This window comes from Castor canadensis, unplaced genomic scaffold (assembly GCF_047511655.1).
Source record: "Castor canadensis unplaced genomic scaffold, mCasCan1.hap1v2 HAP1_SCAFFOLD_1012, whole genome shotgun sequence".
NCBI lineage: Eukaryota > Metazoa > Chordata > Mammalia > Rodentia > Castoridae > Castor > Castor canadensis.
The window spans coordinates 16,982-30,005 of NW_027395455.1; the positions used below are offsets into that span (position 1 = coordinate 16,982).

The 13,024-nt window shown below is 42.9% G+C and overlaps 2 protein-coding genes across 2 annotated transcripts; both read left to right on the forward strand.

The window, feature by feature from the left end:
- The first annotated feature begins 5,131 nt into the window (after nt 1-5,131).
- Nucleotides 5,132-5,557, forward strand: LOC141420567 (histone H2B type W-T-like). The gene has a single exon (XM_074064649.1). The coding sequence runs from the start codon at nt 5,132-5,134 to the stop codon at nt 5,555-5,557; it is 426 nt and encodes a 141-aa protein (XP_073920750.1).
- A 6,758-nt stretch (nt 5,558-12,315) lies between these two features.
- On the forward strand, nt 12,316-12,741 carry LOC141420568 (histone H2B type W-T-like). Its single transcript, XM_074064650.1, has one exon. The coding sequence runs from the start codon at nt 12,316-12,318 to the stop codon at nt 12,739-12,741; it is 426 nt and encodes a 141-aa protein (XP_073920751.1).
- The last annotated feature ends 283 nt before the right edge of the window (nt 12,742-13,024 follow it).

Below are 13,024 nucleotides of genomic sequence, written 5' to 3' on the forward strand. Positions count from 1 at the left end.
CCATTAAGGATTTCATTAAAAAATAAATGGGGAGATAAATACAGTACCAAAATGATTAAGTTAAAAATTCAAGAAACTGTAACTATTCTTACTTTTTTAGAAACTGGACTCACTACTTAACTTGTTCAGCTATCTGGTTATGTTCCTTTCCTTGCTATAATATTTTGTTCTGAAACGTGTCAACCTCCATCACTTATATCTATGCAAGATAGGGGCAAATGGAAGGTTCAAGGAGAGCAGCTCAAAGTCCACTATGCTCCCAGTCAGCCAATGAGGAACTTGCAGACATGGAACAACAGCCATTTGCTCACAATGTGATCAGGTATGCCAGGTAGAACAAATGAGAATCTTCCTGGGATACTGAGTCCTGGATTTGAGAGAGAAACATGTGATTTATTGGGTATGATTCTTTGCCTACTGGTTCTTGTTTGTGGGGTACAGTGTATACTTTTAATCATGGTGAAAAGGATATGAATCCAGTCCTATGAGAGGACAGAGTCCATCCTCCAGCCATCGAAGGGGACAATGGAAACCAATTAGTAGAATATAAATGATTCCTCCTGTCCTCACATTGGTTTTGTCCTCACTATATTTGGGTTTTGAGATATTTTACTTTTCTCACTTCCTAGCACTCCTACCTATCAAAATAAAACTTGCCACATTAACTATGCAGGATGAAAACCCAGTTCCCAATACAGCGACTAATACAACAGAATCGACCCTGATTCCTGGCCCATCACTCCCCTCTCCTTCTTTGATCATGGCTCATACTTGTGCTTAAAATGAGAATGAGGGTAAGTTAGGTAGGATGAAGTTTGAAAATGTGACCTTTCTTTCCTCATATTTTGAGTAATGTCAACAAGAAACTCAGGACCACATTTGGATTCGAAGGAGTTTAGTGAAGCAGGCAAGCCCTTGCCATGCTTCCCTGTATCTATTTGAGTGTTATGACAGGCCAGTCCTATTCCTCATGGCTTTCAGCTCTCAATGGGATCCTTCAGCTGTCCATACTGTTACTACATCTACTTTCCAGATCTTCCTACACAGAAGTAAGTGTAAAACATGTCAGGTCCTGAGATACTGGATACATGCAAAGATGATGTGGCTTTGGCTAGACCTGATGATTATCCAGGTTTCCATTATTCATCCTTGGCAAATTGGTTTTAATGAAGAATCACATAAAATCAAGAACTGTGCAAGGTCTGTGGGTCTTTTGTCTGTTTAAAGCTTCTGTGTTTACTGTCTGAAGGCCACTGCTGGGGTGGCCTTGTCTTTGATTGTCTTATCACTGAGCACGTGGGCAGGGAACTGAAGGCTGTGTCCTCAGTCAGACTTCACTAGACCTGGTGGAAATATAACTAACACCACGAGGAAAACAAGCCAAAGGGGTGATGCTGACATTTTTCATTTACTTCTGTTACAATAAACAGTACTTTCACCTAAATGGTATCGTGTAACATTGGAAACATATTTTAAGCAGGCATACTTACTATGCTTGTTATGATACTTTGATACTCAGGCTGCCATAGTGATTCTATCCTGTGCAGCAATTCAGATCTTTCTCAGAGGCAATCTTTGTACAGATGGAAAGTGCCTTATCCAGGGACTTAGGTTAGATATGGTGCTGAATCTCACTCTAATATCTGTTCTATCAGACATGCTATTATCCTTTGAGTTTTGAGCTGATCAGAAATTTAATGGTGTGAACTTTAAGAGAAGCTGAATCTACAAGGAGGACCCCAAGTGATTCATTAGAGCTAAAATTTGGAATGTTGCCTGATAGCCATTTTCTGATTATGGGGGCACACAGTACTCTGTGTCCCTGGAAGGACCACCAATTGAGCTTTGTGGCCCTTGGCAAGAAATGTTTTTGTCTCTACTGCCAAAATAAATAGCTCCAGAAAGTATCACTTTGTTACCCATCCCTGACTGATGAAGTACATGACCCACAGTCATATTTAAAGCCAGCCAATCAGGAATGGACATGGTCGTATCCTCCACTTACATAAAAATGATCAGTCTGGATTAAGCACACTTACATTCCTCATTTGCATAAGTGGAATGGAGTAGGGAACTTTCTTTCTATTATTGAGTCTCTCGCTTTGTCCTTAAAGACACACTTTCCTTTCATAACCAGGGAAGCTGTTTCCCAGGTTCGCAAGCTTTTTTCCTTTCTTTCTTTGAAATCACATGTGTCATTTTTCTTTAATTCTTTTGTAGTAAATTCAGTTGAAAGTGAAACCATGGTTCTCTGTATTAACCTACTTGACAGGAAATACCTTAGACTATAAGGAAATGCATTACTAACTTGTGCGACCTAACTCAATCTACATTTGGGAATTAATTAAGCTGGAATTGCCCAAGCAATTACATAATGAAGTGATGGCCCTTTATCTCACAGAATAAATGAAAGACATAATTCACTATATTCATCAAACATACCTGGACATGTCATTGTACAGCTAAAGAACCGGGACAACACAGATCTGAATAGCAGAGAGAAAAGCAGATGACTCTACAAGGATAGCAAGTGCTGTCACAGCAGACCTATCTTATGACACAAGCACAGGATGAGAGAAAATGATGATCACCCACGAGGTGCATTCCCAGTCAAAGTATCACTTAAGAAAAAAGTTGATAGACACAGAACCCCCTTCAAGGAGAGACTCATCACTTCAGCTGCTGGGAAAGCAGTCGGCTGACAGTTGTCAGCCATTAGCAGTACCTTCAGGTATTAAGCAGAAGCTGCCTTCCCCAAGATGGCACACTTCCAGATGGACCACATCAAAGTCTAACTTGTTCTGACTTGTTCAGCCTGGAGGGCTGTGCTACCTTCAAAGTATTCCTTGGGGCCAAAGGCGGCTTTGGGTGGGCATGCATTAAAGATGTGCGACTCTGCCTCTGCCCATGTCAGCCCCCTTTTACCCCTTCTGGCCTTCCTCAGGCCTTGATCCTGAGTTTATGTCTTGCAAACTAAATTCTACCTGAGAGTCAGTTTCCTGCAGAACCCATCCTGAAAATGAAGGCATGTTTAAGGTACAAAGATAAGAGTGTTAATACAGCAGTGACTTCATCTCCAAGCAACATGGAAAGAATGTGGTTTAGGAAATTTTTTGAAAGTGATCAAAGAAAGATAATCCAATGTGAACATGGGTAATCAAAAACAACAATGGCATATGACAATTTTAATATTGATGATGGTTATTTTGTGATTAAAGAAAACAAGGTAGGACTTAATTAGGCAGTTATGCCTCATGCAGAGGATGGGAGCATCCCATGAGAGGTCATGACTATCCCCACTGGCACATTGAAAGACTTGCAGCATTTGAGCCATAATCGATGGCCAAAAGTGTAGGGAGGTGACCCGGGATGACCCAAGCAGAGCCTTTCTGGGTGTTCACGTTGGGACATGGTGAGGGAAACTGGTGTGTTTTCTTGTGTGCTGCTTGCTTGTTTGTTCACTTCCTTGTTGCAGGGATGGTTATTTAGTGATATGATCTAGGGAATGTATAGACATGGTCCTTGCTTCCTGCATCACAATTAAGAGTAAGATTTGTTTGCTAATATTTCAAGTAGGATTTGTGCATCCTGACCTACAAATGGAAGTTTCAACAACTCTGTTTTTACATTTTCTTCACTGTCTTTCTCATCATATTATAATTTAATAAATAGAAATGAACTTTTTCTCATCATCATCAGGGACCATTTATCACTGCTCATTATTTTATTACTAGTGGAATAAACTTTTCTTGAAAATTTTAGCAGAAAACATGCTTGAATGCTTAGCCATTTCCCAGAAAAGCCCCTTGTCCTTCATTACCTAAACTACACTTTATACTCAATTTTAGAGGTCTGTCAGCCCTTTGAATTTCTGTAATGTACTTGAACAAATATCTTCACACGGACACTTTTTTATGCTATCATGGAATCCTTGAAATGTCTCAATAGTGATGCTGCCCTTTTTCTCTACAATATTCTACTTTGAGACTTAATATGTAACAATTTCTGGATTTTTAAAATATAACTGTTTCATAGTATAGTCACCAATTCTAAATACAGGGCAGTTTTGACATCTAAATATTGCTAAGAATATAGGTGTTTTTCAGATATGGTCTTGCTATATAGACCAGGCTTGCCTGCAACTCGCGATCTTCCTACCTCAGCATTTGGAGTGCTGGGATTATAAACACGCCCCACCAGGCTTGACCCTAAAATACAGTGTTAACTTAGGTAAACAGCCCCTTTCTGTTTGCATTCTTTGGCTGGACACTGTGGTTTTAGAATTTCTTCTTTTCCCCATAAACTGAGGATTTGATGTGAACTGGAAGTAGGAGCTGGACAACTAGATGTCTTGATTCCCAGGAACACTGGACTGGCCGGGCAGGGACTTCCCGCTAAAGCCAGGGTGGCTCAACCAAAGTCAACAATTCTGGTTTGGACTAGAATTGGTCACATCGTGCGTGCAGTCATTTCTCTGGGTTGATACATGCGGTTACTTGACATCAGACTCTTTCAAGGAGCCAGAACTGAAACTTGCATAATTTCAGAAATTTCAATGATGGTTTTTCAAAATTCTCACAGTGTGGCAACAGTCAACAGACGTGGTCCAAACACTTTTTGCTCTCCGGATCATCTTCCTACCTTTGGGCACTGGTGGCTCACGCCTGTAATCCTAGCTACTCAGGAGGCAGAGAGCAGGAGGATCGCGGTTCAAAGCCAGCCCAGGCAAATAGCTTGTGAGACCCTGTCTGGAAAACACCCATCACAGAAAAGGGGCTGGTGGAGTGGCTCAAAGTGTAGGCCCTGAGTTCAAGCCCCACGACCACAAAAAAAGAAAAAAGAAAAAAAAAAGCTTTGCACCCATGGTGATTGGCTGATGTGATCTTTGTAGCCCAGATGCCAACCAGGAGGAGCGTCCAATCACCTTGAGTGCCCACTGTGATTGGTCCACGTGATCCAAGCAGGAGGAGGCCCATCCAATCACACTGAGCGCACGCACGCCTTAGTGACAGGCTCCCTGCAGAGCACACCCTCCAATCAGATGTTCAGTCGGCCTGTGACGTGACACACTGACGTGAATATTAAAGGCCTGGCCCCTTAGCAGCCGCCATTGTTCCTCACAGCCTGAGGGATGGCAGAGCGGAGCTTGGACAAGTCAACCGAGCCAACCTCTGAGATGTCTGCTGAGGAGGACCTTGGTCCCCAGGAGACCAAGGGGACAGACTCTACGACCCAGCAGACTCAGGAGAAGCCAAGGTGCCACCGACGACCCGGCCGTGGTGGCAGCTTTGCCACCTATTTCCCCCGGGTGCTGAAGAAGTTTCACCAGGACCTCTCCCTGTCCCAGGAGACCGCGGGCGTCATGGACTCCTTCGTCCATGACATGTTGGATGGCATCGCCAGCGAGGCCGGCCGCCTGTCCCGCCAAGCCAACCGCTCGACCATCACCACCTGGGACATCCAGAGGGCCGTGCGCCTCCTGCTGCCCGGGAAGGTCGGCAGTAAAGTGGTGTACCAGGCCGCCGGCGCCATGGCCATGTTCACCCAGAGAAAGTGAGCCGCTTCTGCACGCCCCGAGCACCCCAAAACCCAAAGGCTCTTTTCAGAGCCACCACTTGTCCCAAAAGACCTGTAGCACTGGCAGCGGTGCACAGCTCCGGGTTGGGGGTGGGGGTGTCCTGCCCTTCTTAACTCCTTACAAATACCACATCGCCACGTGTGTCTTCAGGTGGATATTTGTATCTAGATCTACTATGGAGAGCTAGACAGATACCGAGATATTTGTGTTGTTACTTGTTCCAGGGATTATAGTGGGTTTCATTGACTGACTCTGCAGTTAATCACATGATTATTTATGTCACTAGGTCACTTTGTAAGGATCAGCCAGGTCACCCTCATTTCTGTAATAACGACTTTTATCTTTATCACTCTGATTCCCTCAGGAGGGTAGAGTGGAATTATCCAGAGGGACATTGTAGATGACATATATTTATACATTTTTCTACAAGTTCCATTTGACCTTTTGCAAAAAAAGATGTGACCCTTTAAAAAAGTAGTTGATATCCTTTAAAGGCTATCAGTCTCAGCCAAACAATCAAACAAAGCTGAGTAAACTAAAAAAATTTAAAACATTCCTTGATCCCATGAGGATAGGGATATGACTCCCCCACCCCCACCCCAGGAGACACCTTCCCATGGATTACTCCCTTTCAACACAGCCCCACTTGCTCCTGGAGAAAATGGGGACAGTGCAGGATATCAGAGAAGCTTCCCTCAGTAGTGCAGGCATGAAGGAGGCAAGTTAACTCCTGAGCTCCCCTTCGGATCAATGGGACAGGAGGAAGTACAAAAAGTACAAAAGGGACAGGATTAGCACTTGTTATTATGCAGGACAATTTGACCAATTATGCAAAGATCTGAGTAAAAGTTCTTACTGCACAGGGAAGCCAAGAGAAACTACCTTGAAATTAACTGCAAGTAAAACCTTGGATACTGACTCAAAACTGCTAGACACATCCACAACAAAATGTTGGATGCCAAAGGATCTATGTGCTTTTCCTGTGAACTATTAGGAAAAAAACCCAAACCTATTTCACCAAGATACTCAATATTTGGTGCTACTTCAAAGACCAATGCTTTTAATATATTATTTTAAAGTTCTTCGTGTATATTGATCTTATACATGTTTTTTTACAAGAAGTAATTTTAAGAAGTCAAGTAGATTATTTTCTTGTGCTCCGGGTGGCCGATTCAGCAATCAAATAAGAGCATTAAGAAACAACCCGAAGTGAATATGTGGATCTAAAACAGAGAATATAGTGGGGCTGATAAAGGTGAACTATTTCTAAGAGTGTAAAGATGGGGTTCGTGACCAATGAATAAATGTGATTATTCACTTCAGTAAGTAAAAGGGGTACCTAGTGGGCAATCATGATCTGATGGTGTGGTTTACTGAAAAGACAAACTAGGGGAAAGAGTTCATGCTTGAATAACAAATCTTGCACTTACATAACAGACTATAAATTGTTTATACTGATTACATTTTGAAATGATATCTTAGATAAATTGGTTTAAATAAAGCCAATTATGAAAGGAAAAAATATAAGAAATTGTAAGCATCTATCTCAGGAAAATGATATTAATAAGATAAGCATACTTCAATCAAACTAGTTTTGATATTACCTCCATTAAGGATTTCATTAAAAAATAAATGGGGAGATAAATACAGTACCAAAATGATTAAGTTAAAAATTCAAGAAACTGTAACTATTCTTACTTTTTTAGAAACTGGACTCACTACTTAACTTGTTCAGCTATCTGGTTATGTTCCTTTCCTTGCTATAATATTTTGTTCTGAAACGTGTCAACCTCCATCACTTATATCTATGCAAGATAGGGGCAAATGGAAGGTTCAAGGAGAGCAGCTCAAAGTCCACTATGCTCCCAGTCAGCCAATGAGGAACTTGCAGACATGGAACAACAGCCATTTGCTCACAATGTGATCAGGTATGCCAGGTAGAACAAATGAGAATCTTCCTGGGATACTGAGTCCTGGATTTGAGAGAGAAACATGTGATTTATTGGGTATGATTCTTTGCCTACTGGTTCTTGTTTGTGGGGTACAGTGTATACTTTTAATCATGGTGAAAAGGATATGAATCCAGTCCTATGAGAGGACAGAGTCCATCCTCCAGCCATCGAAGGGGACAATGGAAACCAATTAGTAGAATATAAATGATTCCTCCTGTCCTCACATTGGTTTTGTCCTCACTATATTTGGGTTTTGAGATATTTTACTTTTCTCACTTCCTAGCACTCCTACCTATCAAAATAAAACTTGCCACATTAACTATGCAGGATGAAAACCCAGTTCCCAATACAGCGACTAATACAACAGAATCGACCCTGATTCCTGGCCCATCACTCCCCTCTCCTTCTTTGATCATGGCTCATACTTGTGCTTAAAATGAGAATGAGGGTAAGTTAGGTAGGATGAAGTTTGAAAATGTGACCTTTCTTTCCTCATATTTTGAGTAATGTCAACAAGAAACTCAGGACCACATTTGGATTCGAAGGAGTTTAGTGAAGCAGGCAAGCCCTTGCCATGCTTCCCTGTATCTATTTGAGTGTTATGACAGGCCAGTCCTATTCCTCATGGCTTTCAGCTCTCAATGGGATCCTTCAGCTGTCCATACTGTTACTACATCTACTTTCCAGATCTTCCTACACAGAAGTAAGTGTAAAACATGTCAGGTCCTGAGATACTGGATACATGCAAAGATGATGTGGCTTTGGCTAGACCTGATGATTATCCAGGTTTCCATTATTCATCCTTGGCAAATTGGTTTTAATGAAGAATCACATAAAATCAAGAACTGTGCAAGGTCTGTGGGTCTTTTGTCTGTTTAAAGCTTCTGTGTTTACTGTCTGAAGGCCACTGCTGGGGTGGCCTTGTCTTTGATTGTCTTATCACTGAGCACGTGGGCAGGGAACTGAAGGCTGTGTCCTCAGTCAGACTTCACTAGACCTGGTGGAAATATAACTAACACCACGAGGAAAACAAGCCAAAGGGGTGATGCTGACATTTTTCATTTACTTCTGTTACAATAAACAGTACTTTCACCTAAATGGTATCGTGTAACATTGGAAACATATTTTAAGCAGGCATACTTACTATGCTTGTTATGATACTTTGATACTCAGGCTGCCATAGTGATTCTATCCTGTGCAGCAATTCAGATCTTTCTCAGAGGCAATCTTTGTACAGATGGAAAGTGCCTTATCCAGGGACTTAGGTTAGATATGGTGCTGAATCTCACTCTAATATCTGTTCTATCAGACATGCTATTATCCTTTGAGTTTTGAGCTGATCAGAAATTTAATGGTGTGAACTTTAAGAGAAGCTGAATCTACAAGGAGGACCCCAAGTGATTCATTAGAGCTAAAATTTGGAATGTTGCCTGATAGCCATTTTCTGATTATGGGGGCACACAGTACTCTGTGTCCCTGGAAGGACCACCAATTGAGCTTTGTGGCCCTTGGCAAGAAATGTTTTTGTCTCTACTGCCAAAATAAATAGCTCCAGAAAGTATCACTTTGTTACCCATCCCTGACTGATGAAGTACATGACCCACAGTCATATTTAAAGCCAGCCAATCAGGAATGGACATGGTCGTATCCTCCACTTACATAAAAATGATCAGTCTGGATTAAGCACACTTACATTCCTCATTTGCATAAGTGGAATGGAGTAGGGAACTTTCTTTCTATTATTGAGTCTCTCGCTTTGTCCTTAAAGACACACTTTCCTTTCATAACCAGGGAAGCTGTTTCCCAGGTTCGCAAGCTTTTTTCCTTTCTTTCTTTGAAATCACATGTGTCATTTTTCTTTAATTCTTTTGTAGTAAATTCAGTTGAAAGTGAAACCATGGTTCTCTGTATTAACCTACTTGACAGGAAATACCTTAGACTATAAGGAAATGCATTACTAACTTGTGCGACCTAACTCAATCTACATTTGGGAATTAATTAAGCTGGAATTGCCCAAGCAATTACATAATGAAGTGATGGCCCTTTATCTCACAGAATAAATGAAAGACATAATTCACTATATTCATCAAACATACCTGGACATGTCATTGTACAGCTAAAGAACCGGGACAACACAGATCTGAATAGCAGAGAGAAAAGCAGATGACTCTACAAGGATAGCAAGTGCTGTCACAGCAGACCTATCTTATGACACAAGCACAGGATGAGAGAAAATGATGATCACCCACGAGGTGCATTCCCAGTCAAAGTATCACTTAAGAAAAAAGTTGATAGACACAGAACCCCCTTCAAGGAGAGACTCATCACTTCAGCTGCTGGGAAAGCAGTCGGCTGACAGTTGTCAGCCATTAGCAGTACCTTCAGGTATTAAGCAGAAGCTGCCTTCCCCAAGATGGCACACTTCCAGATGGACCACATCAAAGTCTAACTTGTTCTGACTTGTTCAGCCTGGAGGGCTGTGCTACCTTCAAAGTATTCCTTGGGGCCAAAGGCGGCTTTGGGTGGGCATGCATTAAAGATGTGCGACTCTGCCTCTGCCCATGTCAGCCCCCTTTTACCCCTTCTGGCCTTCCTCAGGCCTTGATCCTGAGTTTATGTCTTGCAAACTAAATTCTACCTGAGAGTCAGTTTCCTGCAGAACCCATCCTGAAAATGAAGGCATGTTTAAGGTACAAAGATAAGAGTGTTAATACAGCAGTGACTTCATCTCCAAGCAACATGGAAAGAATGTGGTTTAGGAAATTTTTTGAAAGTGATCAAAGAAAGATAATCCAATGTGAACATGGGTAATCAAAAACAACAATGGCATATGACAATTTTAATATTGATGATGGTTATTTTGTGATTAAAGAAAACAAGGTAGGACTTAATTAGGCAGTTATGCCTCATGCAGAGGATGGGAGCATCCCATGAGAGGTCATGACTATCCCCACTGGCACATTGAAAGACTTGCAGCATTTGAGCCATAATCGATGGCCAAAAGTGTAGGGAGGTGACCCGGGATGACCCAAGCAGAGCCTTTCTGGGTGTTCACGTTGGGACATGGTGAGGGAAACTGGTGTGTTTTCTTGTGTGCTGCTTGCTTGTTTGTTCACTTCCTTGTTGCAGGGATGGTTATTTAGTGATATGATCTAGGGAATGTATAGACATGGTCCTTGCTTCCTGCATCACAATTAAGAGTAAGATTTGTTTGCTAATATTTCAAGTAGGATTTGTGCATCCTGACCTACAAATGGAAGTTTCAACAACTCTGTTTTTACATTTTCTTCACTGTCTTTCTCATCATATTATAATTTAATAAATAGAAATGAACTTTTTCTCATCATCATCAGGGACCATTTATCACTGCTCATTATTTTATTACTAGTGGAATAAACTTTTCTTGAAAATTTTAGCAGAAAACATGCTTGAATGCTTAGCCATTTCCCAGAAAAGCCCCTTGTCCTTCATTACCTAAACTACACTTTATACTCAATTTTAGAGGTCTGTCAGCCCTTTGAATTTCTGTAATGTACTTGAACAAATATCTTCACACGGACACTTTTTTATGCTATCATGGAATCCTTGAAATGTCTCAATAGTGATGCTGCCCTTTTTCTCTACAATATTCTACTTTGAGACTTAATATGTAACAATTTCTGGATTTTTAAAATATAACTGTTTCATAGTATAGTCACCAATTCTAAATACAGGGCAGTTTTGACATCTAAATATTGCTAAGAATATAGGTGTTTTTCAGATATGGTCTTGCTATATAGACCAGGCTTGCCTGCAACTCGCGATCTTCCTACCTCAGCATTTGGAGTGCTGGGATTATAAACACGCCCCACCAGGCTTGACCCTAAAATACAGTGTTAACTTAGGTAAACAGCCCCTTTCTGTTTGCATTCTTTGGCTGGACACTGTGGTTTTAGAATTTCTTCTTTTCCCCATAAACTGAGGATTTGATGTGAACTGGAAGTAGGAGCTGGACAACTAGATGTCTTGATTCCCAGGAACACTGGACTGGCCGGGCAGGGACTTCCCGCTAAAGCCAGGGTGGCTCAACCAAAGTCAACAATTCTGGTTTGGACTAGAATTGGTCACATCGTGCGTGCAGTCATTTCTCTGGGTTGATACATGCGGTTACTTGACATCAGACTCTTTCAAGGAGCCAGAACTGAAACTTGCATAATTTCAGAAATTTCAATGATGGTTTTTCAAAATTCTCACAGTGTGGCAACAGTCAACAGACGTGGTCCAAACACTTTTTGCTCTCCGGATCATCTTCCTACCTTTGGGCACTGGTGGCTCACGCCTGTAATCCTAGCTACTCAGGAGGCAGAGAGCAGGAGGATCGCGGTTCAAAGCCAGCCCAGGCAAATAGCTTGTGAGACCCTGTCTGGAAAACACCCATCACAGAAAAGGGGCTGGTGGAGTGGCTCAAAGTGTAGGCCCTGAGTTCAAGCCCCACGACCACAAAAAAAGAAAAAAGAAAAAAAAAAGCTTTGCACCCATGGTGATTGGCTGATGTGATCTTTGTAGCCCAGATGCCAACCAGGAGGAGCGTCCAATCACCTTGAGTGCCCACTGTGATTGGTCCACGTGATCCAAGCAGGAGGAGGCCCATCCAATCACACTGAGCGCACGCACGCCTTAGTGACAGGCTCCCTGCAGAGCACACCCTCCAATCAGATGTTCAGTCGGCCTGTGACGTGACACACTGACGTGAATATTAAAGGCCTGGCCCCTTAGCAGCCGCCATTGTTCCTCACAGCCTGAGGGATGGCAGAGCGGAGCTTGGACAAGTCAACCGAGCCAACCTCTGAGATGTCTGCTGAGGAGGACCTTGGTCCCCAGGAGACCAAGGGGACAGACTCTACGACCCAGCAGACTCAGGAGAAGCCAAGGTGCCACCGACGACCCGGCCGTGGTGGCAGCTTTGCCACCTATTTCCCCCGGGTGCTGAAGACGTTTCACCAGGACCTCTCCCTGTCCCAGGAGACCGCGGGCGTCATGGACTCCTTCGTCCATGACATGTTGGATGGCATCGCCAGCGAGGCCGGCCGCCTGTCCCGCCAAGCCAACCGCTCGACCATCACCACCTGGGACATCCAGAGGGCCGTGCGCCTCCTGCTGCCCGGGAAGGTCGGCAGTAAAGTGGTGTACCAGGCCGCCGGCGCCATGGCCATGTTCACCCAGAGAAAGTGAGCCGCTTCTGCACGCCCCGAGCACCCCAAAACCCAAAGGCTCTTTTCAGAGCCACCACTTGTCCCAAAAGACCTGTAGCACTGGCAGCGGTGCACAGCTCCGGGTTGGGGGTGGGGGTGTCCTGCCCTTCTTAACTCCTTACAAATACCACATCGCCACGTGTGTCTTCAGGTGGATATTTGTATCTAGATCTACTATGGAGAGCTAGACAGATACCGAGATATTTGTGTTGTTACTTGTTCCAGGGATTATAGTGGGTTTCATTGACTGACTCTGCAGTTAA

Bases quoted from the DNA above. Each gene is read 5' to 3' on its own strand.
- LOC141420567 (XM_074064649.1), top strand. From the start codon at position 5,132: ATGGCAGAGCGGAGCTTGGACAAGTCAACCGAGCCAACCTCTGAGATG.
- LOC141420568 (XM_074064650.1), top strand. From the start codon at position 12,316: ATGGCAGAGCGGAGCTTGGACAAGTCAACCGAGCCAACCTCTGAGATG.